The sequence below is a fragment of the Hypanus sabinus genome, chromosome 12 (genome assembly GCF_030144855.1).
Source record: "Hypanus sabinus isolate sHypSab1 chromosome 12, sHypSab1.hap1, whole genome shotgun sequence".
NCBI lineage: Eukaryota > Metazoa > Chordata > Chondrichthyes > Myliobatiformes > Dasyatidae > Hypanus > Hypanus sabinus.
Genome location: NC_082717.1, coordinates 62,972,843 through 63,000,329, shown reverse-complemented (window position 1 = coordinate 63,000,329; position 27,487 = coordinate 62,972,843). Strand labels below are relative to the sequence as shown.

The 27,487-nt window shown below is 37.9% G+C and overlaps 1 protein-coding gene across 7 annotated transcripts in view; it reads right to left on the bottom strand.

Annotated features, from left to right (window-relative positions):
* Positions 1 to 27,487, bottom strand: part of arid1b (AT-rich interactive domain 1B) — a 412,366-nt gene that overhangs the window by 264,262 nt on the left and 120,617 nt on the right. For all 7 annotated transcript variants that reach the window (XM_059986071.1, XM_059986072.1, XM_059986073.1 and 4 more), the window contains exon 3: positions 15,610 to 15,741. In XM_059986071.1, coding sequence (XP_059842054.1) covers positions 15,610 to 15,741 — 132 coding nt within the window. The remainder of the gene's footprint in view (positions 1 to 15,609; positions 15,742 to 27,487) is intronic.

Genomic DNA, 27,487 nt, shown 5'->3' with positions numbered 1-27,487 from the left:
TAGCTTTTGCCTGTGTAGGGTGATGGGCTTAAGTAAAACATCTCAAAACCTGTGGAATATGCACATGAACAACAGCTGAACCGTTACATAGTTTGGACGGGTGGAAATGGAGAACCAGAGCAATACAACTGATGAATATTTGTACAGAAATTTACACTCTCAAAACATTTCCCTTGAATACATTTACAGCACCCATCAGTCTACAATGCAGATCAACACAGATATATGCTTCTTCAGTAACATATCCAAATTCTATAAATTTTGATGTTGATAGTTTTTATGACAGTGTTTCCATCATCTGTTGATTTTTGTATATATATTGTGAGAAATAAAACACAAAGTATGCACAGAATGGAACTTAACAAGAGAGTGTCAGGAATATAGAAGTTATTGAAATGTTCTTTAATTAGATAGAGGTACAGCATGATAACAGGCCCTTCCGGCCCAATACACTGTGATCATTTATTAGGAAGGCATTTGAAGGGGAATTCTTGAGTTAAATGTATTCAAATGACTCATGTATAATACAACTGCTCAAACTCAACTGCACTGTAGAACTGAACTGCCTTTATCTATCTCTCAATAAACATTCACAATTTGTGCAAAATCATATCCAACAATTGGACATACAGGTGCCCCCCAGTTTTTCAAACGTTCGCTTTACGACAACTCGCTGTTACGAAAGACTTACATTAGTACCTGTTTTTGCTAACCAAACAGGATTTTCGCTTTTATTTAAAAAAGACGCCTGCTTTATATGTGTGTTTACCCCGAGAAAGACTATAATGACCATGAAACCTTGTGCGGGCAGTTGTCTGCGCATGCGTGTACGTGCATACCTATGTGTTTACGTGCCGATTTTCATCTCCAAATAGATTTTGGCTCGCTGTCTTCCTGATTTTGATAAGTGAAACTACACCGTGCATACAATATTTCTACTTTATATAGGGTGTATATTTATCTTTATCTTATCTATTTATCATATAATTCCTGCTTTTACTATATGTTAGTGGTACTTTAGGTTTTATATGCCATTGGGTTTGATTTGGTAGGTTTTTTTTGGGTCTGGGAACACTCAAAAATTTTTCCCATATAAATTAATGGTAATTGCTTCTTCGCTTTACGACATTTTGGTTTACACACTGTTTCATAGGAATGCTCTACCTTCGGATTGGGGTGGGGGGATCTGTACAGTTGTCTGAAAAGTTCTGTAGACTTTAAATCTGACAAATACTGTCGCTGCTTGTTATCCCATCAAGTTTTGTGCATATAAATGTTTTGCAAAAGATGTACTGTTACTGAAAGTATCCAAAAACTTGTCACTGGAGTTTTTAAGGATGTAGAAGTCACTGTGTCCCAATATGACTGTTCTTGTCAAAGTTGAAATGGTCAAGTAATGCAGCTTTTGAATAAAGGTAACTACATTGACACTTTCTATAGCATTTTTATATTGTGAAAATTGAACTCCAAACTCCAGAGCACTTAACATAGAAGGAAAAACAATCAAATATTAAGATACATTCATTCAACTTTTGAACCCCATCTGACATACTCTCCAGTGAAGAAAATGTACTTTAGCTCTCCTTGGCAATATTAAAACTATCATAACTTTAGACCTATGCTCTGCCTGACATGGGTTATGTAACCGGCTATTAGATGAAAGTATGAAACTTTTCATTCCCCTCACTGCAGAATACCAAAATCTTTACATGCTTTCATTCAATTTCAAAGAAGAATGAAAAAATATTGTCCGGTAATAACATATCAACAATGAACTGAATAATTAAAGTAATTATTAGCAATGTAAGATTGCTAATTGGATTCTATTAGCATTGCATATAGAGGTGCTAGAAAGTTGGTGAACCCTTTAGAATTTTCTCTATTTCTGCATAAAAATAACCCAATTAAATTAATAATATAAAAAAGTTATACTTGCTCATTTATTTGTTAAGATCCAATAGTATATGTATTTGGTGGAAAAGTACATGAAACCTTTGCTTTCAGTAACTGGTGTGACCACCCTCGTACAACAATAAACTCAACCAAGCATTTCCAGAAACTGTTGACCAGTCCTGCACATCAGCTTGGAGGAATTTTAGGCCATTCCTCCTTATAAAACTGCTTCAACTCTGTGATGTTGGTGGGCTTGCTTGCATGAACTGCTTGCTTCAGGTCCTTCCACAACATTTCTATAGGATTAAGATCAGGACTTTGACTCAGCCATTCCAAAGTGTGAAATTTCCTCTGCTTTAACTATTCTTTGGTAGACTGACTTGTGTTTAGGGTTGTTGTCCTGCTGCATGACTCACTGTCTTTTGAGCTTCAGTTCATGGTTGGATACCCTGACATTCCCCTGTTCGAATTTGCTGGTACAATTCAGATTTCATACTTCCATCAATGATGGCAAGTTGCCCTGGTCCTGAGGCAGCAAAGCAGGCCCAATCCATGACACTGCCACCACATTTCACAAAGGGAATGAATTTGTGAAACAATCTATTTTGGAATCATCCATCCACAGAACATTCTTCAAATAGCCTTCTGGCTCATCAACATGGTCTTTAGCAATCTTTAGATGAGCAGCAGTGTTCTTCATGTAGAGTAGTGGCTTTCTCCTTGTATTTGCACCATGCACACCATTGTTGCTCAGTGTTTGCCTGATGGTTGAACTCAGGAAGATTGACATTACTCAATACAAGAGAGGCCTGCAGCTCCTAGATGTTACCCTGGGGCTCTTTGACCTCCTGGAATATTACATGCCTTGCTCTTGGACTGATTTTTGTTGGTTAACCACTCCTGAGCTGAGTAGTAACGGTGTTGCATTTCCTCCATTTGTACACCATCTGTCTGACCATGGACCAGTGGATCCCAAACTCTTTAAAAATGCTTTTGTATTGTTTTTGCAGTCTGGTGAGGATAAGCAACTTTTTTTCTGAGGTCCTCAGAAATTTCCTTTGATTGACGCATGGCACTCTTCTGACAATCTGTGTGGTGAAGATCAGACTTTGATAGTGAAGGCCCCAGTTTATGTTCTTTAAATAGGGCAGGGCCTCCCACACTCACACACTCCCATTTACTGAAACACCTGGCTCTAATTTCCTCTTTAAATGAACTAATAATCCTGGAGGTTTATATACTTCTTCCAACAAATGTGTAACATTGGATAATTTTTCTCAATAAATAAATGAAGTAAAGTATTTGTGTGTTATTTAATTAGGTTCACTTTATCTAGTTTTAGGACGTGTGAAGATCTGATCACATTTTAGGTTCATATTTATGCAAAATAGAGAAATTTCAAAAGGGTTCACCAACATTCTGGCACCACTGTAAATGTTAAGATGTTGTAGCAATCCACAGGAAATAGAAGATCTTTCAGGCAAATAGCAGTGGGGAAACATACAGAAGAGGTGTTTCCAAATTAAAGTCAAGTTTGCAAAGCTTCACTTTTCTTCCAGTATCAATGAACCATATCAAAGTTTGAGTATGTGTACCTTACTTTATTATAGGGGGAGGGTTCTAAGAATTATTCAGATGATAGATATGTAATAACTGAAATGACTAAAATAAGCCATTTACAGATCAAGTAGCACACAGCACCAACCAATTGGAATGGCATTGATTTATTGCTGACGAAAGAATTTTAATGTTATCAGAAGAGCTTGCAAGATGGAATAGTAAGAATCAACTGCAACAAGGACACTCATTGGAACTCTCTGTACATGAGCTGAATGTCATTGCCTTTAGGTTGATAAACGAGATTGTTACCAGTTGATTATTATCTTAAATAAACAGGAAAGTAAGGACCGTATAAAAAATGCCAGTAAATAGCTAAAATGCACTATTTTAAAAGATAACATGCAGAAGTATTTTTAGGTGGCTTTTTTTGTCTACATTCTGTACCTGTATGTATAAATGTGGTTTAATTATAAGACCACAAGATATGGGTGCAGAATAAAGTCAGTTGACCCATTGAGTCAAATCACTCCTGAGGAGAGTTACAACAGTGTTGAATTTCCTCCATTTGTTCACCAACTGTCTGACTTGAGTTCAAGAGCAAGAGGTAATATTACAGCTATATAGGATCCTGGTCAGACTCCACCTGGAGTACTGTGCTCAATACTGGTCACCTCACTACAGGAAGGACGTAGTAACTATAGAAAGGGTGCAGAGGAAATTTACAAGGATGTTGCCTGGATTGGGGAGCATGCTTTATGAGAATAGGTTGAGTGAACTTGGCCTTTTGTCCTTGGAGTGATGAAGGATGAGAGGTGACCTGATTGAGGCGTACGAGATGATGAGAGGCATTGATCGTATGGATAGTGAGAGGCTTTATCTCAGGGCTGAAATAGCTAACACAAGAGAACACAGTTTTAAGGTGCTTGGAAGTAGGTGCAGAGGAGACATCAAGGGTAAGTTGTTGTTGTTTTTGTTTGTTTTTTTTTAACGCAGAGAGTGGTGAGTGCGTGGAATGGGCTGCCAGCAACGGTGATGGAGGCGGATACAATAGGGTCTTTTAAAAGACTCATGGATAGGTACATAGAGCTTAGCAAAATAGAGGGCTATGGGCAATCCTAGGTAGTTTCTAAATTAAGTACCTGTTCAGCAGAGCACTGTGGGCTGAAGGGCCTGTATTGCGCAATAGGTTTTCTATGTTCTATGTTTCTGTGAGTCTGCTCCACCATTTCATCATAGATGATCCAATTTTCCTCTCAGCCCCAACCTCTGTCTTAAATATACATGAAGACTTGACTTCCACAGCTGCCTGTGGCAAAGAATTTCACAGACTCACAATTCTCTGGCTAAAGAAATTCCTCTTCATCATTGTTATAAAGGGTGCCCCTCTATTCTGAGGCTGTGTCCTCTGGACATGGGCTTTCTCATCATCCACTCTATTAAGGCCTTTAACCATTCAATAGGTTTCAATGAGGTCACCCATCATTCTTCTAAATTCTAGTGAATACAGGCCCAGAGCCATCAAATGCTCTTCATATGACAAGCCGTTCATTCCTAGAATCATTTTTGTGAATATCCTTTGAGCCCTCTCCAATTTCAGCATAACGTTTCTAAGATAAGGAGCTCAAACCTATTCACAATACACCAAGTAAGTGCTCACCAGTGCTTTATAAAGTTTCAACAATACATCCTTGTTTTTATATTCTAGTCCTCTTGAAATGAATGCTAACATTGCATATGCCTTCCTCATCACAGACTCAACCTGCAAATTAACCTTTAGGGAATCCCGCACAAGCACTCCTAGGTTCTTTCCACCTCCGCTTTTTGTATTTTCTCTCCATTTAGAAATTAGTCAACCCCTCATTTCTTCTACCAAACTGCATGACCATACACTTCCATACAATTTATACATAAATTACTGAGTAAATAGTGAATTGTCTGAGTATGTATATTTATGAAACATAGGTTTGTGTTTAGCCATTGTCTGCATCCTGTACCTGTATGCACACTGCGCTAAATTTACAATTCAATTTCTTCTGGGCAAGGCACTTTTTTGTCATGTTCGAAATTCTGATGAACATATTATCTACATTGCTTATATAAATGTTAATACTAACTCATAAATGCATATGGTATAGTGTAGGCCTCCGGTAGTCTCAATAGACCATGGACCTTAAAGTTTCCAGGGCACAAGCCTGGGTAAGGATTTTTTTTAATGGAAGACCAGCAGTTGCCCAAGCTGCAAGTCTCCCCTCTCCATGTCACCAATGTTGTCAAAGGGAAGGGCATTAGGACCCATATAGCTTGGCACTGGTGTCGTCACAGAGCAATGTGTGGTTAGTGCCTTGCTCAAGGACACACACACAACGTCAACCAAGGCTCGAACTAGCAACCTTCAGATAGCTAGACGAACGCCTTAACCACTCGGCCTTGCGCCAACACAACAATGGCATACCACAAGGCAACAAGCAACATCTGATTACTGTTTATCAATGATCCCTTCATATGGCCCATTATTGCTTGGTGACATGGTAGTTCATCTTGGGAAAAAACACTATTGAGCTTTATGTTCCTTGGATACATTTCATTTAATTTTTGCAAATAGAGTGGATTCCAGTTAATTAGGGCATTGGTTAATTGGGGCAGCTGCTGATTGGGACAACACTTAAAGAACAAAAAGAAACATAAACCAAAAAATAGCCAGGATTTCCTTTGTTTACTTGGGACGCTATGCCGCTTAATTGGGACAGGAGACTGTTGCCAGAAATTTCTAACTAGGATAAGTCATGTTCACTTATGTGGCCGTTAAACACTACAACTTGCTTAAAATGAACAGTTCTTAAATAGCGTCTGTTGTATGTGTTTGTGTTCAAAAAGCAACATTTTTTTAAATCACTGACAGCTAGCAAGAAATAAGCAGTAAGGCAATTTGGAACAGTTTAGCTCACTGCTGTTTCAAACATTTAGGCTTCGAGATGCCAGAGATGGCCAGAAGTGAAAATGAAACAACTTCACTAATTCAACAAATTAGCAACTGAGAAGAATTTGAGGGTATCGATAATCATCTTGAATGTTACACTGAAAATGAAGATTCCAAGGCTGTAATTATTGAAAACTTGTCTGAAGGCACTCTATTATAATCTGCACTAGATGTCTGTGCTGATTTTGTTCATTTACAGTCAATCAAAAGAATGTACACTGAATGAATTCATCAATAACTATTAGGTTATAATATATGGTTTTATAGTTCTGTGGTAGTATTGTTGGGTGTGTTAATTTGTTTTGTATTTCATTTAATTTCTTAATTTGCTACTCAGTTAAATGGCAGTTTTTTAAAAAATATGTCTTTAATTATTTCCATGAAACTACAGTTAGTTCAGGCAGCCGCTTAATTGGGCCAAAATGAATTGGTTCCAATCCACTGAAGACTTCACTGTAGACAACATATGGATCTGCAATGAAACACGCATGAGACATGCCTATTTCAAAAGCAAAGATCACATCTTTCAGCTTAAGACTGGATATCCATGAGGTTCATTGGACCATTAGTAGCATTTAAATTCTATTCCAACACAATCTGTTGACTACATACAGAAAATTATTTCCTCTCTACTCAGTGCAAGTTATGCCAAAATCCATCATGATTCAAGACAGCCTTCACTTGTAGCTTGCCTTTCAATGTTCAGTCACACCAAATGTTCCAAAACCAGCTGTACCTTCCACAGTATTCTACTACTTTTCTATGCTGCCTTCATCAAGGATTTCCATTCTTAAGGGAAAAGCCAGATATCAAAGTTAAAGAAAAAGCACAGGGGCTATTTTTTCATGCTTGCTTGCACTAAAATAGAATATTTTTCACTTGGGTCCACATTGAGTAGTTTGGATGTGAAAGTACAAACATTGGAGGATCTGATCAAAATATTTTAAACATCATTGGTCATAGGACTGGTGCAAGATGATAGAAGGTTCCAAATGTGCATCTTGGATGGGGAAAGAAAGGAGAGAAATAAACAAATCTCATAAAACACTTTTTTTCCCCTCAGGAAGTCAAAAGTTAAGCTGGTACCAGAGGTGATGGAATATTTTAATCACTAATGAAGCCTTCTTTGAGAGGTGGCTCCCTAGATATGGAAAGTGGTTTATATTCACTGGCTCTCATAAAGGACTTTATTGTTTGTTTGTGGGGTTGTGCACCTAGGGCAGGTTGGTAAATGATTATGTTCAGCAAATTCTGCCACACACTTCAGTGAATAAATCAACAATGACTCAGGGCTCAAACTCAGAATGAATGTATATGCTTTCCTATTGCAGTTCAGTGACCACCACAGCTGAAGTAACTCTTGTTCTGCAGTGAGGTGGGTTGAACAACTTCCCAATTTGTCCTGTATATTAGCTCCACACCAGCAGGAAGCTTGTTGTAGATAGTCTTTTTTAAGTATTACTGAAGATTAAGTGTAGGGGGCTTTAACACGAACACTTTCCAGAGCATTCTTGGCCAGCACTCCTTTTGACCCTTGTCCCCAGAGAAGGAAAGCTTCCTCTGGAAATCCCAAGCATGAGAAGGGCATCCCTTAAACACATGTTGTTTTCTCTTAAAATTCATTGCTTCATATTAAGTTTAACCTTCTATCTCTTGCTCAAACTGCCAATCAATCTATTTTCCTCACAGCTAAGTTGGGAGAGGCTGAGTTATATTTTGTTCTGCTGCCAAAATTTGTATTGCTTGACAACAATGCAGCAGCAAATAAAGTAAATGGAATACTATCAGATGGCCCTACTGTTCTTCTTCTACAGGAGAGTTCTCCTGATGTAATGCCAAAATTTATCCCTCAACTAACATCAGAATATTTATTCTCTTGTTCAAACTATGAAGGCTGAAAGATGTGTGAATGTTAAAAATTGATACTGACTAAACTGACATACAAAGTAAATGTATATGGCATTACATTTCAAAGTTATTTAATCCACTTGTAGTGTAGATACAACATTTTCTTTATTTGATGGTTCCACAAAGTGGTAATATTTGTTTATGTAACACAAAATAAACTTTGAAATAATTGGCTGTGAAATGTATTAGATTAACCCAAGGTTAAGAAAGGCAATCAACACACAAGCACCAAAGATAAATTGAATTTTTGAGTACCAGAGTAACCCATCGAAAATGTGTTAAGAGACTTCCTGTAAGAGATCATTCAAGTTCACAATGTAAATTAAAGCAGATGGAGTTCAAGTTTTAAAAAAAAACTGTCAAGGAAAGTGGTTTTGATAATCAAAACAACACATACAAACGCTAGACTTAGTTATGGGACTACATGGCTTTTAAGTTACATCAGCAACTGAAACTATTTTTGTATTTGCATTCAGTAAAACAAAACATTACCCTCAACCTTTTTAAGTCAATTACAGCCAAACCTTACATTAATATCAGCTTTGAATATGCAGTGGATTCTAGTTAATTGGGACACATTGGAACCAGTACATTTTGGCTCAATTAAGCAGTTGCCCCAATTTGCTGCAGTTTCATAGAAATAGTTAAGGTAAAAACTACCATTTAATTGAGTACATATTAGAACACTACCAATAATACTACAGTACTATAAAACTGTGCATTGGTTCTTAAGATTATCGGAGATATTCATACAGTGTTATTTTGATTGACTGTAAATGAGTAGAAACTGCGCAGACACCTTGTGCAGAAAATGACTACCTTCATATAATACTTTCGACCACTGCTTCTTCCAATCTTCATCCTCATTATAACATTCAAGATGATTGTTAATGCCTTCAAATTCTTCGTAATTACTAACTTGTTGAAGTAGCATTTTCACTCCCAGTCATTTTTGGCAACTCTAAGACAAAATGCCTGAAACTTCAAAGAGCAAAACAGTTCTGAATTGTCTCTATTACTTATTTTCACCACTATTATTGACAACAAAAATTGCTGCTTTTTGAACACAAACACATGCAACTGACGCTATTTAAAAACTGTTTGCTCTAAGAATGGTGTAGTGTCTAACGGCCATACAAGTGATGTTCAACAACAATTCACCACCTTGAAGGGGAATTGCAAGAGACCACTTGTTATTTTTTCTCCTAGTCACAACTTATCTTGACTTCCCAATACCCTTTACTTAGCACTTGAATTGCTTTTCTAACATCTGTATCCAGGCTGCACCCAACTATGAACACAAGTTGGACAATAGAAGTAACCTTCATGAACATCTCAACTCATCACCAGAAGTTAGTACATGGAAATAATATGGTTCACGCTTGAGTGATTACCTTCACCTTGTATTTTCAAATAGACTTATTATCAACCATCCATCCTTGAGAAACTCAGTTTTCTTCTTTCCTACAGTAATAATAGCTTCTCCACATCTACTCTTTTATAAACCTTAAGAGCTCATCAGGACTGTACCCAAAGTCCTTCCCATCTTGAAGAACTCTTGTCTACTCAACCACCTCCAAGGGAGACAATATAATCATGACATTTTCTGTCTAGGTAAACCCAAGCTTTCTACTAAAAAGAAAATCTGCACAGGATCCATAATATCAGTTTAAACCCAGCGTTTTACTCCTATTTAAATATTCCTCAGTTTAGGAATATTTGTGAGTATCTATGGGCATATTTAAGATCATAAAACATTTATGGGCAAACAATTATAAAATAACCCAACCTTAGACTTATGGCTTCTGGAAAAAAAATTATATTTCTACTAAGTTCCTCAATTTCCATCTTGGTACATAATTTTTTAGGTTCAATACCCAAATATGTTGTCATCTACTTTCTATGCGTTCCCCAGGGCCCAAGATGATTTGCTTCCACACCAGTTCTGCAGGCTCTTAGGAGGTCAATATGGGAAATACACACTCTTTTGCAGTTGGTAAAGGAACTGCCTGATAGGACAGGTGGCAAGCTTGAAACACAATATGTATCTTCAAACCCATTATGCTTGGCCTTTTTATGCAAGGATTTGAGGTTCTTAAAATAATTCCAAATGTTTCTTCTCTCCTTTCGTCTGGTTAAGAACCAGGGATTCCCAGGAAACAGTTGAAATGTTACATTTTTTCCCCCAAGGAGGCTCGAAGAACCAACTCAAATCTTTTCCTTTGTCTAATTGCAAATTGGTTTTCAACATTCTTGATCCATTCTCCTTCTGCCTGGTAACCTTCTCTGAATATACATATGCCATGCAGTAAGGAACAGTGCATAACAATATCATGAGCATATTTTTCCTGGAGGCACCTTCCATCAGCTGAGATGTTTTAGTTAGAGCCTCATGTGGAGTGTCCAATGAGACTACAAATACAAAAGGCTACAATATAAGTAAATCCAGCTTCAAGGTTTCAACTGTTATGACTATTCTCTCACCACCCCACCCCTGCCCACAATCAACTTCCATAATTCTGGAAGAGTTACAAATGTAACTTAAGATTTTAATTATAATTAGCAAATATTGCAACTTTTCAATAAATAACTTTTTTTCATACAGGTAAGACATTTCTAAAGTGGTTATTTTGTACATAAATCTGTTTGCTCTCACTTTCTAGTCCAATATAGATCAACAAGTCAGCATTATCAAACAAGAAAAATTTGAAGGGTCTCAGCCTAAAATATCGATTGTTTATTCATTTTCATAGACCCTGCCTGACCTGCTGAGTTCCTCCAGCATTTTGGGTGTACTGCTCTGGTTTTCCAGCATCTGCAGAATCTCGTGTTTACAAAAGAAATCTATTTTTTTGTAAAGTCATGAATTTGAAGTTGGGTGGAAATAATGAGGCATCTGACTCAAGAAAACAAATATTTTAAGCTATTTTCCCCTAAAGTGAATTTCAAAAACTATTATTTCTGTGCAATCAGATAGTTCTTAAAACTGATGCCTTGGTTACTTTTGAGTCCTGACGAAGGGTCTCGGCCTGAAACGTCGACAGTGCTTCTCCTTATAGATGCTGCCTGGCCTGCTGTGTTCCACCAGCATTTTGTGCGTGTTGTTCCTTGGTTACTTTTTTCCACTTGAGCAAGCAATTAATCAGCCAAACAGGACAGGAAAAGTTGCTGTATTTTCTTGTATACTTCAGTGTTTATGATCACACCTCATGAATTTATCAAATAAATTAATCACCATCAAGATGTCATAAGTATCCGGGAATCAGATGCAACTGTCTTTTTTTTTAAAAATGCAGCGGATTTCAGTTATTGGGATACATTGGGACCAGTACATTTTTGGCCCAAATAAGCAATTGTTTAAATTGGCCAGTTTCACGGAAATAGTTAAAAACGCATTTAAAAAAAAAACAAACTACTGTTTAACTAAGTAACAAATAATATACATATTTAAATGAAAACAGAACAAATTAGAACACTACCAATACGGTACTAAAGCTCTAATTCCTAAGAGTTATCTTTGGAGGAATTCATCCAGTGTATGCAATGAACAAAATAAGCGTGAACATCTAGTGTAGATAATGGACTGCCATCATGCAATGCAAGGGATGATGTTCTGTTGTAACCTCTGACAGCCCTCCACACTATCCCCAACACCCCCAACCTTTGTCTTATCAGCATATTTACTAACCTATCCCTTCACTTCCTCATCCAGGTCATTTATAAAAATCACAAACAGTAGGGTCCCAGAACAGATCCCTGAGGTACAGCACTGGTCACCGACCTCCATGCATAATATGACCCGTCTACAACCACTCTTTGCTTTTTGTGGGCAAGCCAGTTCTGGATCCACAAAGCAAGGTCCCCTTAGATCCCATGCCTCCTTACTTTCTCAATAAGCATTACATGAGATACCTTATCAAATGCCTTGCTGAAATCCATATACATTACATCTACTGCTCTACTGCAATGTATTAAGCCACATCCTCAAAAAATTCATTCATATGATAATAACCTCCCTGTTTGCTGGAAAAATTGTGGAAATCAAAATGCAAATCATTATCATATTTTTTGGGACTGCCCTGTTATCAAAAACTATTGGAGGGGGATACACACTTCCCTACAAGACATCTTTAAATGTGAAATACCCTTTAGAGAGTAAGTCCATATATTTTGGATATATACCTCAAGAATGGTTGAAAAGAGATAAAATATTTAATGAATATACTGTTGGTGGCTGGTAAAAAGACTCTTACTAGGAAATGGTCATCACAGGAGAGCCCAACTTTAAATACATGGATGGAAATTACAATGGACATTTATAAGATGGAGAAAATAACAGCATCTGTTAATCATAAGCTAGAACAATTTGATTCATATAGAAAAAAATGGTTTCACTACATAATGCCTCATAGGCCTGATTTTATTCTCACAAATCAATGAATCTGTTGTAAAGAAAAGATCACTCCCTACTTGTACATAGTTCTTTCCTTTTGCTTGTTTTTTTCTTTCCACTCTTTTCTATAAGTGTATAGTTCAGATAAATACTTTGTGGAGATTTGTGATCTATATGATATATATGTACAATGTCTGAAATACATCTTATGGAAATATTTGATGATGAACTTCAATAAAAAAAATTACAAAAAAAAATTCATTCAGGCTTTACGGCATGACCTGCCTTTGACAAAGCCATACTGACTATTCCTAATCATATTATGCCTCTCCAAATGTTCATAAATCCTGCCTCTCGGGACCTTCTCCATCAACTTACCAACCACTGAAGTAAAACTCACTGGCCTATAATTTCCTGGGCTATCCCTACTCCTTTTCTTGAATAAGGGAACAACATCTGCAACCCTCCAATCCTCTGGAACCTCTCCCGTCCTCATTGATGATGCAAAGATCATTGTCAGAGGCTCAGCAATCTTCTCCCTCGCTTCCCACAGTAGCCTGGGGTACATCTCGTCCAGTCCCAAAGACTTATCCAACTTGATGCTTTCCAGAAGCTCCAGCACATCCTCTTCCTTAATATCTACGTGCTCAAGCTTTTCAGTCCACTGCAAGTCATCCCTACAATTGACAAGATCCTTTTCCGTAGTGAATACTGAAGCAAAGTATTCATTCGGTACCTCTGCCGTCTCCTCTGGTTCCATATACACTTTCCCACTGTCACACTTGATTGGTCCTATTCTCTCACATCTGATCCTCTTGCTCTTCACATACTTGTAGAATGCCTTGGGGTTTTCCTTAATCCTGCTTGCGAAGGCTTTCTCATGGCCCCTTCTGGCTCTCCTAAATTTCATTCTTAAGCTCCTTCCTGCTAGCCTTATAATCTTCTGTATCTCTATCATTCCCTAGCTTTTTGAACCTTTCGTAAACTCTTTTCTTCTTGACTAGATTTACAACAGCCTTTGTACACCGTGGATCTTGTACCCTACCATCCATTCCTTGTCTCATTGGACCGTACCTATTCAGAACCTCACACAAATATCCCCTGAACATTTGCCACATTTCTTCCGTACGTTTCCCTAGGAACATCTGTTTCCAATTTATGCTTCCAAGTTCCTGCCTGATCGCCTTATATTACTCCAATTAAACATTTCCCTAACTTGTCTGTTCATATCCCTCTCCAATGCTATGGTAAAGGAGATAGAATTGTCAAAACTATCTTCAAAATGCTCTCCCACTGAGAGATCTGACACCTGATCAGGTTAATTTCCCAATACTAAATCAAGTACAGTCTCTCCTCTTGTAGGCTTACCTACATATTGTGTCAAAAAACCTTCCTGAACACACCTAACAAACTCTACCCCATCTAAACCCCTCACTCTAGGGAGATGCCAATCAATATTTCAGAAATTAAAATCTCTCACAAGAGCAACCCTGTTATTATTATTCCTTCATAGAATCTATCTCCCTATTTGCTCCTCGATGTCCCTGTTACTATTAGGTGGTCTATAAAAAACACCCAGCAGAGTTAATGACCCCTTCCTGTTCCTAACTTCCACCCACAGAGACTTCGTAGACAACCCCTCCATGACTTCCTCCTTTTCTGCAGCCGTGACACTATCCCTGATCCACGGTGCCATGCCCCCACCTCTTTTGCCTCACTCTCCAACCTTTCTGAAACATTTAAAGCCTGGCACTTGAAGTAGCCATTCCGGTCCATGCACCATCCAAGTCTCTGTAATGGCCACAACATCATAGCTCCAAGTGCTGATTCAAGCCCTAAGCTTTGTTCATGATGCTTCTTGTATTAAAATAGACACATCTCAAACCATCAGTCTGAGCGCATCCCTTCTCTATCACCTGTATATCCTCCCTCTTGCACTATCTCCAAGCTTTATTTATTTGTGATCCAACCTCTCTTCCTTCTGTCACTTCAGTTTGGCTCCCACCCCCCAGCATTTCTAGTTTAAACTCTCCCCAATAGCCTTAGCAAACCTCCCCACCAGGATATTGGTCATCCGTGGATTCAACTGCAACACCTCCTTTTTGTACAGGTCACACCTGCCCCAGAAGAGGTCCCGATGACCCAGAAATCTGAATCCCTGCTCCAATCCCTCAGCCACACATTTATCCTCCACCTCATTCTAATTATCATTGTAACATTCAAAATGACTGTCGATACCTTCAAATTCTTCAACGTTTCTAACTTGTGAAGCAATGGAAGTGTTTCATTTTCACTCTGGACTGCTTCTGGCTCGCCAAGCCTGAATTTTTGAAACCATAGTGAGCAAGACAGTTCCAAATTGTCCTACTGCTCATTTCTCAACAGCTATCAGTGACAAAATTCACTGCTTTTTGAACATAAATACACCAAACTGATGCTATTTAAAAACTGTTCACTGTAAGCATGGTGTAGTCTCTAATGGCTATGGCAAGTGCACTCAAGTGACACCAGTTAGAAACTGTTCGACAATGGTTTCCTGATCCAATCAAGTGGCATAATGTCTCAAATAGACAAAAGGAATCCCAGCTATATTCTTGATTCACATTTGTTTTTTTTTTAAAAGAGTTATCCCAAATAAGCAGCTGCCACGATTAACCAGTGATCCAATTAACTGGAATCCACTGTTTTAATAGAAGTAACACATTAGGTATAAAAATAACTCAAAACATTTAAACACCATGTTCAATTAAAGAAATTAGTCAATATTCCATCTAAGTATCAATCCTGCCAGTATTAAGTGAAAAGTAAGCCATTTACTATTCTTTGCTGTTGGTTTCCAAGCCAATAGACTTTCCAGAATTTAAGTAGATAAACGTACCTGCTGTGCTTGGTACCTCTGTTGTGCCTGCTGCATGTATGATGACTGTTGTTGCTGTTGTTGATTGTAGTAAGGTTGCTGGCCCTGCTGGCAGTAGCCACTCATGCTCTGCTGACTATAGTGAGGGGGCATCTGGTAAAGGAAAACCAAAATTGAAATTCATGAGACTGATATTAAAAAAACTTAACACAGGTTATAAGCTCTGTATAAACCACTGCAGTTTTAAAATCTTTAACCACAACTTTACATTCTACTAATTTTCATCAGAATGAAAAGTAATTTGTTCACATATTCAAATAACCACACAATCAAGAGGGGCGACAGTATTCTCAAACTTGATCCCCTTCAAAAGTTTTTCTCCAGTTTATGTCTGCTACATGGTTACAGCCACAATTTTAACCAATGATTTTATTAAAAGTAAATCTCAGTGCAGTCCGGTGTCAAGCAAACGAACAGCTGAGTCAGGACATTCTTGGTAGTGTTCCTGTAAAATTTGGTTAGAATGAGGAAAGTGAGGGGAGCCTCACTCATCTAAATCTCCTCAGGAAGTAGGTTCAATGAGGAGAAGGTGAGAGCATCCGTTCTGTACGCTCCCAGAAATCTGGTTCTCCTAACTCTCTCTACAGAGCAGCAGTGTATGTGCAGAGAGGAGTGGTCAGCTTGTACCTTCCCGAAGTCCACAATCATCTCTTTGATCTTGTCTACATCGAGACTAGTTATTGTCCTCACACTATTCTATTAAGTGCTCTACCTCCTCCCTGTACATTGTCTCGTTGCTGTTGATGAGGCCAATCATTGTTGTGTCGTCAGCAGTGTGAACAGCAGCGGGTTGAAGCAGGGAAATGCCGGTGCTCAGCGTGTTGAAGCTCGAGGTGCTTCTGCCAACACGGATTGACTGTGGACTTTCTGTCAAGAAGTCCATCATCCAGTTACAGAGACAGGTGTGGAGACCCAACATGCTGACAGCAGTTCTGTTTTTAAGTTAGCATGTTTGAAGTTGCCAGCAGTAATAAAGGATTCATCAAGGTGTGTGGTTTGCAAGATACTGATGATGCCGCAGAGCTGTGTGGGATGCTAGCACCCACAGCGTCTACACCCTCCTACAGAAAGCCCAAGCCAGATGGGCTGGCCATGTTGTCAGGATGTCTGACAGTCAACTACCAAAACAGCTGCTGTATGGAGAGCTAAGCCAGAGCAAGCGCTCAGTTGGAGGGCAGAAGAAATGTTTCAAAGACTGCCTCAAAGTGTCCTTCAAAGACCTTAACATCAATCCCAGTAGCTGGGAATCGCTTGCTCTGGACCGCCCAACCCAGTGGAGCAGGACCACTAAAGAAGCATATGCAGCAGAAATCAGACACACCGCAGAGGCTCAGAGGAAACATGCCACGCGCAAGGCTCGAGCTACCTCCACTTCCACTGCAGCACCTACCCTCATGTGTCCCAAATGTGGGTGAGCTTTCAGGGCCCAGATTGGCAGCACCAGTCACCTCCGGATCCAGTCACAAACCCTCCACCTGACTGAAGTCATGGTCATCTTCGACTCCGAAGGACGAACAACAACAACAACATATATACATACACCTCCATCACAGGGTGGTACCCTGGAGCCATACTTCCATCAGGATGAACGTGCAGCTGTCCTTCATCTCCATCCCCAGCTTATTTTCTAGTGATCGAATATATGAAAGCAGAATCGACAGGAGAGCTAGCCTGCAGTGTTTCTCCTTTAGTCTTGCATGAATACAAGCGCGCTTTCCGATGACGTCTCCCCTAGGTGGCTGAAGCAGAAGACAAGCTGCGGAGCTGATCTGCTGGTGAGGTAGACTGGCAATACTTGGTGTTCTTAATATCCAACAGTGTCTTGTGATCATCAGTAAGAGGTAAAGGATGAATTATTACACCAGCAGTTGGAACCAGAGTGGACATCATGCTGGATGCACCATTATCTTGAACCTATTCATATAATTCTATTTCAGAAAATACTGGTTTTTGGATTACACTGTAGAATTTTTTTGCTCTAAGTGGACAGTATAGAAAACAAAATATTCAAAAGGTAGTTGCATAAAATTAGGGTTCATGGGTGAGGGTTTGAAGGTAATGTATCAGTATTGATAAACATATTAGCATGGTTAAAGGTTAGATAGGAGCTGGAATAAGTCAGCAATTTTCAGTCTGGCAGTCTATTATCAGTTATTTCTCATAAGCATCATTGCTGTGATGCATTCTAGTTGTAAAAGTAAAGCTGCACTGCAAACTAAGTAGTAAGTTGCACCCACTAGTTTTCATGTAATTTCTGATGTCATCTATATTTCCCTTTCATAAAATGGTTGATTCTGATCAATAGCATGATTTTTAATGAATGTTTTCCAAACCATTTTATCCAGTTGTCACTTTATATTCATGTGCTTAAAGTTTAAAATTCTGGTTCTGGTATTAAGTTCATAACTCCAACTAAAAAAAATGATGTATTTTATTCTTACTGAGAGACTGCTTTTGACCTAATTGATAATGTCATTTGCCAATTCTTATGGAGCAAGAGTAGAATTAAATTTCTGCAGTTTCCCAACATTACAGGGAAAATCAACCTGCTGAGCATGCACTGTCCTTTAACAACTTCAATGAATGTGAACAGTTGCTAAAACAGGTACATTCATATTTTTGTTTTAATAGGTTTTTAAATTTGTCTTCAAGGATGTTTACTTTTTTCAAATTAAGTTTTTTTTTACAATTTTTAAATAGTATGTACAATTTGAGTTAATGCCTTTGAGACATTCACAAACATTCAAGCTCTTTGACAGTTCAGCCTGGGGTGTATCTTCATTACCTGTCAAAGCCCTTGTGTGTGATTGACAATCAGTATGGCCTGGCTTTGCTTGGGACATCACAGATCAGATCCCAGCTGGCTTTCATGAAGAAATTCATGCTGATGGACATGCTCAATACAAGAGCAAGTTAACAGGGCAGGGAACAATTCTTTAGAAACTTGCTGCCATTACATTTCCTTCACTGCTGCTTCATTTTACCAATATTTCAGCAACATTTTGGTAATTAGTGGTTTGTGCCCTGGCACAAATTGAAGGGGTTATGTTGTCTTTTTCCTATTAACTAAAATTCAAGTCGCCTACCAAATTAAAATCGCTTACCTTCTAAATATATTCAGTGAGAAAACAACATCTACTTATATGCCATCTTTAAAATGGAAAAAAAACATTGCAAGGCACAGAATACAAATCAGTCAGAGTAATTACTCAAATTATTTGTGAAACAGTCTTGGCACAAATAAACAGAAATGTTGGCAATATGAATGAATGATCTGAAATATCAATTCTGATTCTTGTTTCATAAATGCTAACTGACCTGCTGTGTACTTCTACAACTTGTTGGCTTTATTTCATATTTTCTCAGTCTACAGCTTTTGCTTTTTGATTACTGCCTAATTTGCTCGCATCCAGAATTTGATTTTTAGTGTTCTCAGCTAGATCCAATGCTAATTTTACACAGAAATTTCAATCTAATGTGTCAGAAAAATCACAGTGAATTTAATATTTCTTTTAATTTAATATTCACTAGTTATCCACTTCCCCTTAGTCGAGGACCTTTTAAGGATTATAAAAGTATGGTTCAGATATTATAAAAGAACGGACTGGAGATACTGACAAATTAATTAATAGCATGATCTTAAAATTATGTCAGTTAAAATATACTTGTGCAGTTTTTTTAATATAAACAACTACTTCCCGCTACCTCCAACATGCACATCTTTTTATCCAACTGGAATTGTAGAACAGATTTAATTAACATAGATTAGACTCATCCATCTATTATTGTGTAATTTGTTGGGAAGTATTCTAGAGTTATGTGAATATAGCAGATATTAATTCAATCAAGAACCAGGCTTCAGTTCTGCACATGTAAATAAGTTCAGAAAGTTTGCAATTAGCCTTGAGCTTTTTTGTAAATTGCTAACAGTAAATTGAAGTTAAAGACACAGGCTATTACACAGACTAAAAAATTGCATTTGCAAGAACCAAACATTAAAGACAATGCGAGTTGTATTAATTGGATTGCATCAAACTAGACAGCACGGCTAAGATATTCGCATCATTGTGACTTGAGTGCAAGTTGGCACACCAGGCAAATGTTATCATTTAGCATATCAAACATGGCCACAGGTATGGGCAATCAAAAGTTTTTGTGTATTTATCATATTTGTATAATCAAAAATGGCCCTGACAATATTAATTGTATCTGGCTCTCTGTAATTAAAAGGTTTTAGAATATTTGTGTTAATTAGTTTCTCCCAAAGATATTTGGGCCTTCAGAGGTGTCTTATCAATTAGTAGTTCATAGTAGTTTCATTGTCATTCAACTATACATGAATACCCATGAATATAGCCAAATAAAACAGCATTACTCTGGGGCCAAGATGCAAAACACGGCACCAACAGTGATACAAAGCACAAGGCATATATAGCACATATAAGCTAGCATGTACATAAGATATCAGTAAAATAGTCACAGAAAAAAAAGTCCAAGACCCTGAATCTATTAATGTTGCAGTAGGCTGCAGTTGAACACAATACAGCTCATCTTCTGCTGAACAGTCACTGGGGAGCAGCACCAACTCTGGCTGGACGCAATGCCACACCATCTCCGGCACTCTGGTGGAGTGCATGCATCAACTCCAACGCCTCTCTCATGGGCTGCAGTAAACAGGCAACATCGTAGCTTGTGGCCTAGTCCTCGCTATGATTTAGAGTATGCAGCTCCTCTGCTGTCTGCCGATAAATCAGTGAATTGGAACTGCAGCATGTCCAACAAGGATAACAAGGAAAATGACAAAGTCGGTTACTCACTGTTAGACTGCACCTACTTCACCTTCTCTGAAGCCTTTCTGCTGCAGGTAGCAGCATGATCCACACCAAGTCCAGATCCTTCAGTTTCTCCGCCAACAAGCAACTTGCTGTTGGGGCAGACAGACCAATGAGCTTCCACTATGTATCTTTAATGTCAGTGTAAATACTGAAATCGTATTGCATCAGTGGTACATTTGATCTCTGGGGTACAAAAATCCAATGTACCTTTGGGTTTGTGAGGCTATAACGACCTCTATATCACCAGCTTCAGTGCCTCGTCAGTGACTTCGTTCATTGTCATAACTTAATTGCTGTACATCTACCAGAGGTTTGATGTTTTATTGGATACAATAAAACTCCAAAATGCAAATCTAGGGTTTCTTGTCTTTTATTAACTCCTGACGGGATTCACTATTTGCCAATGTGTATATGTACATTAATCTTAATAAAATATAGAATTAAAATAGAAATAAAATAATATGGTTCCATTCTTGAAAAATCTTTCAGTGCAGATTTTAGAAGTATGAAGATAACAAACACAGTCTTGTGGTTAGAGCTATTCAACTGAAATTTTAGAAAATGAAGCCATCCCTAAAGCTTAACATAATTTTCATGGAAATTATTTTCCACAACCACAATTAAATAGCAACAAGTTTCCACGATATTTAAGAATACTTGAGGGTTTACAGAAGGGTTAAATGTTTTTGGATATTATTTTGCCTAAATACTGTAAAAGGCTAGTCAATAATGTACCCACACATTCTAACCATCAAGTTATTACTATCAGTCTACTTTGCACCAATGCACCAGTCACCTTTTCAGGAACTTCAACCTCAAGTACCTTTCTTGGACATTAAATATATGTAACTTCTACTTTGTATGGTTTAAAAATAAGTCATCCAGCTTTGGAACCCTGTGCATTCTATTTATAATATATTGCTTCATGTTTCACAATTTCATCGTTTCCAAACAAAAATGAACAAACATGCAATACATAAATCAACTTCTCCTTTGGCTTCTCCCAGTTTCTCCAGACTTGAGAGGTAGCTATGGGCCCCAGCTATGCCTGCCTTTTCGTTAGCTAAGTAGAATAGTCCATGATCCAAGCCTTCCCTGGTAAGACTCCCTAACTCTTCCTCTGCTGCACCAATGAATGATCTGGGGCTGCTTCATGCACCAATGATGAGCTAACCAATTTAATCAACTTTCCCACCAACTTCCACCCTGCCCTTAAAATTTATTTGGTCTATTTCTGACACCTCCCTCCCCTTTCTCAATCTGTCTCCATCTCTGGAGACAAACAGTCAATCAACACCTTTTATAAACCTACCAATCCCCACAGCTATCTTGACCATACCTCTTCCTAACCTGTCCCCTGTAAAAATGGCTGTAAAAATGCCATTCCTTTTTCTCAATTCCTTCGTCTCCACTGAATCCAGTCCAAGGAAAAGACTTCCCTTCCACCTTTTCCAAGAATGAGGTTTCCCTTCCTCGACCATTGATTCTGTTCTCACCCAGAACTCCTCCATTTCCAGGACATCTGAGCTCATCACATCTTTCGGCCACTCATCAATGATAGAGTTCCTCTTGTCCATACCTACCACCCCATGAGCCTCTGCTCATTCGCCACAGCTTCCGCCATCTCCAAAGAGATCCCCTTTCACTCTTCACCCACAACTGCCCATCCCCTCCGCTCCCTCCATGATTCTTTCCCATTGATCTCCCTCCCGGCACTTATCCGTGCAAGCAGTCAAAGTGCTACACCTGCCCATTCATCTCTTCACTTTCCATCAGTCGGGGTGTCAAACAGTCCTTCCCAGTGAAGCAACACTTCACCTGCAAATCTGTTCAAGTCTATTGTATCAAGTGCTCCCAATGTGGCCTCCTCTACATTAGTGAATCCCATTACAAAATAGGGGCTGAGCACTTCCGCTCCGTCCTCCAAAAGAGGAATTACCTGGTGGTCAACTATTTTAATTCCTTCTTCCATTCCAACATGTCAGTCCATAGCCTCTTTTTGTGCAATGATGAAGTCACTCTCAGAGTGAAGATGCAACACCTCATATTCTGCCTGGGTAGCCTCCAACCTGATGGATTGAACATCAATTTCCCTTAGTAAATAATAAAATTCCCTCCCTGCTTTCCTCTTCTTCTATTCCTCCTCTGGCCTCTTACCTCCTCTCTCATGCCCATCACCTCCCCTGGTGCCCCTCCTTCCTTGCTTTCTCCAATGTTTCACTCTCCTCTCCTCCCTCACCAGCCCTTTACCTTTCCCATCCACCTGGCTTCACCTATCACCTTCCAGCTATCCTCCTTCCCCTCCCACCACCATTTTTTAAAATCTTCGCATCTTCTCCCTTCCTTTCCAGTCCTGATGAGGGGTCTTGGTTCACAATTGCTTATTCATTTCCATAGATACTACCTCATTTGCTGAGTTCCTCCAGCATTTTATTTGTGTTGCTTTGGATATCCAGCATCAACAGAATTTCTTGTGTTATAGAAATAAACAAGTAGTGTTTTGAAAATTAAACATCAAATAATACCTAGCCTAATCTTACGCATATATCATGATCTCACTTTTCTTAAAGCAGATTCCAAAAGTATCTGGAAAATAATATATTTATCTGCAGTACATCACCCTTAACTTTTAATTTAAACAATTTGCTTTTTTACAAGTGCCTTATGGGCCAAACGTATTTCACAACAGTATGAAAAGAAGTAAATCTTTAAAAATAAGCCAATCACCAAATAAATGGCTAAAGAAATTAGATGAATAAGTTAAAATCCCCATTAATTTGCAATACTTTGTCATCAAGTCATTCCATGCTTGTTCAGAGGTGGAGGGAAATAGGCAATCTTGAAGTTACTTCCATTACCTACATTGTGATTTTTGTGATCTTGTCATAATGGTTGCAAACAATACAGGGGCAGAAAAAACACATTTGAAACTTCAAGATGTTAAATTATTCTTGTAAATCTTTGGTGCCGCAAGGCTAACGCAGCGAATGTTACGTGAATGAGTAATGGGCAGCGCTCAAAATAGAAGCATCTTTGACTGCTTGTAATGGCAAATAGTTTTGAAACACATCATTTATAGTCAAACCTCATTAAACCAGATGACCACCTAACTACTCCTCTTTCAGTTTTTCAAAACACTCTAGTTTGTCTTATTGTATTTACTTTTGACAACCAGTTGTTGAATACAATATAAAAGACGAAGGTCAACCTGCATACATTAACGAGAGTCCTTGCTACAAGAATTCCATAAATGCTCAATTAGTTATTTTACTGCATCTACAATAGAGCTAACTAGAAAAATGAAAGAAAACTTAAGTATCAAGCCTTCCAGAATGTCACCAATCACATGTGAACATTTATAAAACATGTTTCTAGCGGGGGGGAATTGTAACAGAGAACACCTTCAGCCAGACTGCTAGTCGCATTTTCCCAAGCACTTAGCACTTCACATTACGATGAACACTTATTACTAAGTCGGATATCAAAGAGGATGGAATACATGATAAATACATGGTAAAGAATGTGATAGTAATTTACGAGAGTAATACACTAAAAGGAACAAATAGCCTATGTAAGTATGCTTTTTGTATGACCACACACTCACTTATTTGATTTTTTTTTGCAGATTTTCCTTTTTAATAACAAAACCTTTACCTTTTAACCACCAAGAGGGATTGGCTTTACATCTTTTTAAATGCCATGCAAAGATCTTTCCTGGGCAAGACAATGTCAGACAGTGTCTGGAATCAATTATATAAAACAGTATGAAAAGTGACTTTCTATGTCCAGGGCAGAAATCCTACCAGTTTCTTTTTAATGCAATAAAGTCAGATATGTTGCAAGTACCTCAGGGGGAAATCAGCAGATTGACTTATTTAAGAAAGAAGAGAGTGCACTGGTGTGAATTCTGATGAAGGGTCTCAGCCAGAAATGACAACTGCTTACACTTTTCCATGATGGACTTGGCCTGCTGAGTTTCTCCAGCATTCTGTGTGTACTACTTGATTTCCAGTATCTGCAGATTTTCTCATTTAAAATTTGCAGAGTCTTTCAAAACTCAGTAAATCCAGTGTTACAGAAAATGCAATTCTTGAGAGATGTGGCAGCCAATTCACGTACAAGGCAGTCAAAATAATCTTTGTAATTGATAATGACTACAGAATACATATTTCATTGGCAATAACCTGCTCTCCTCAAAAAGAAACACGGGATCTTTAGAAATCCCATGATACAGCCTTGGTTCAACATAACAACAAAGCCACACTCCCACAATTAATGCACTAAGAATATCTGACACGTTTGTGCTCAAACTCTCAATATCCTGATTCAAAGAGCATGTGGTTGTGCATGAAATTCTAGGAAATTCAAGAAGAGTCAACCATTCTCAACATGTATACTGTGCTTCAGTGGTTTCACACCATTTTCACTAATTATAATATGGCATTCCTCGCACTTCCTCAAATGAGCACAGCTGCAGGAAATTGTCTGTAAATTATAACAAGAGTTGGCAGTTGCCATATCAGTAACAGCACGCACAAAACTGACCATCTTTCATTTCCCCAACACCCTTGATGCATGATGGAATAAATCAAACTAATTTCCATCTGTGTTTTATTGGTACAGATTTAAACTGGTACATCGTCATTGAATTCATCCAAATATGAAAGTTTAACAGGAGCAAAAGTTGTGATGATTATTGCAGCATATTGACAACACCAAATAAAGGCAACTTAATCAAAGTATTCGGAAACAGAATGTAATTACTTTTTAAAAATTTAATCTGATGGTTATAATGTAGAAGAGCATCAGATAGTCCAAGATGAGTGGACTGCCACTACATTCACTTGATCCCAGAACAACTAATTTCAACAGCATTTTATCAGTCATTGAATTGTAATCAAGGTTTCACTGACGTGAAACAATAGTCTAGAGGGGAGGGAAAAAATTGTCAATTTCAGCATTCCACATTGACATTAATTACATAAAAATTAAATTTAGTTTAAGTAATTAAAAGGCTTGCTTGTAAGACAAAATAAAGCAGGCCTTTAAACAACAAACAGCATTCTATTCTCAGGCAAAAGAAATTATTTTCATTGCATGTAGCCGTCCCTGAAATATTAAAAAGAATGGAATGCATTAGGATGGTTTTCTGCTGCTGGACAGAGATTCATTTTTGCATTGACGAGTAACTGGTGCGATGTTGGACTAAAGCCAGTCCAAACACCTAGCAAAAACACTGACAATTGCCTACTTCACACATGTCCCTGAACAATGGAAGCTCACTGTTACCAATAGGCATTTTATACAGAATGGTTAAACACTACAATGCATTTCAATTTATCACTACAACAAATTCTATCTTCTATCATTGAGGGAACTACTATATGTCATTTCATACAATCCACTCAGACGCCAATTGGTTTAGCAGCCAGAAACTGAAATTTAAGACATTTCAGGGTTGCCAAGACTTCCTAAAATAAGCTGGAGATTTCATTAGGTTGTGTTCATTTTCTTTTGTAAATTAAGAGAAACCAGCAAGCTTTTAAGCACAAAAAAAATGCAATACAAATTGATATCTGCACTAGATTTTTAAAAAACGTGTTTTAACTAACATGGTGATAAACTCCAGATATGCCCACAAAAGTAACCATGTACCCAAACTAAATTAATCAGAGGGAAAGTTTACGCCATATGCACTCACATTTAAAATCTTCTGAGTAAGCCCCAAGCAACTGGGCACACTGGTGGACCACTGAAAAGGACTTGGAATTTTAAATCTACTATGAAGCTAGTATATTCAAATATAACTGGAACACTTACAAAGTATAGCTTTTACATTGACCTTCTGTCATTTAAAATCAAGTTTCACACTGCTAACAATTGCTTGAAATAACTTCCTTTAATTTTCAACTATCCTATTTACAAGTGTGCTGATGAAAATGTGCTATCTTACCAGTCCTAAATATATCAACCAATAATTCTGAAAGCAATTTTTATAATGTTACATTCCAGCACTATCTGTCTCAGCCAGTCTATGGTAAATTTTATATTTAGCTCTTTGTGGAAACTTGCCTTAAGAAGAAAGGCCTCTCAAATCGAGCAGAATTTTGGACAAAATTTACACATAAATCACTGAATGCACTTGCATAGAAAATAGGCACACACTAAGTCGTCTTCGCAGCTGTGACCTCAAGAAAGTTCAAGATTTCGATTCAGATTGATGTAGAGAAAACTACAACTATGAGCAAACTATAAGAATATGAGGGTAGAACTAAAGAAAGTAAACTAGGATAAAATCTGAAAAAGAGAACACTGGGATTCCTTTAAATGGGGGAACAAAAAGAAATGAAGACAATACAGTACATTCAACTCCAAGTCCATAACCAGCAATTTATGGGAAAACTGCAGATATGTTTTTAAAAAATGAAAAGCTGAACTTAAAGGAACACATTAAAGAAGACAGTCATACAGGAACATGAACTTGGAAAAAATAATACAGGACAAGGAAGACAAAGAAAAATTATACATGCAAATGATCAAGAAATACATATATAAATGATTATCACAAAGGTAATGACAAAGATATAATATAAATATAAAAGAATAATAAATAACAAAATAACTTAACACTAATATAGATGGGTAAAGAGTGAAATGATTAAACCCCAAAGTTTCCTTTGAAGTGCAGAAAACCAAGGTTTAGATGCCAAGCAGGGAAGAGAGAATAGACACAGTCCACTGAAAACTGTATCTGTGCCAAATGTCTAGCAACCAGCTAATAGTTCTCCCAATAACATGAAAGCTATTTTTAGAAACAAAGTATAAGAATTACTGTTAGATCGCCAGACTTTTAGTACAATCTCTGGAAAGCCATCTCATGGGCAAAATGGCAATTCTGGACTAAACTTGAATCAATGAAGGATGCTTGACAGTTGTGGCAGGGCTGAATACTATCACCTTTTTATAAAGTTAAATCAACAACTGGGCAACAACTGGGCTTCATT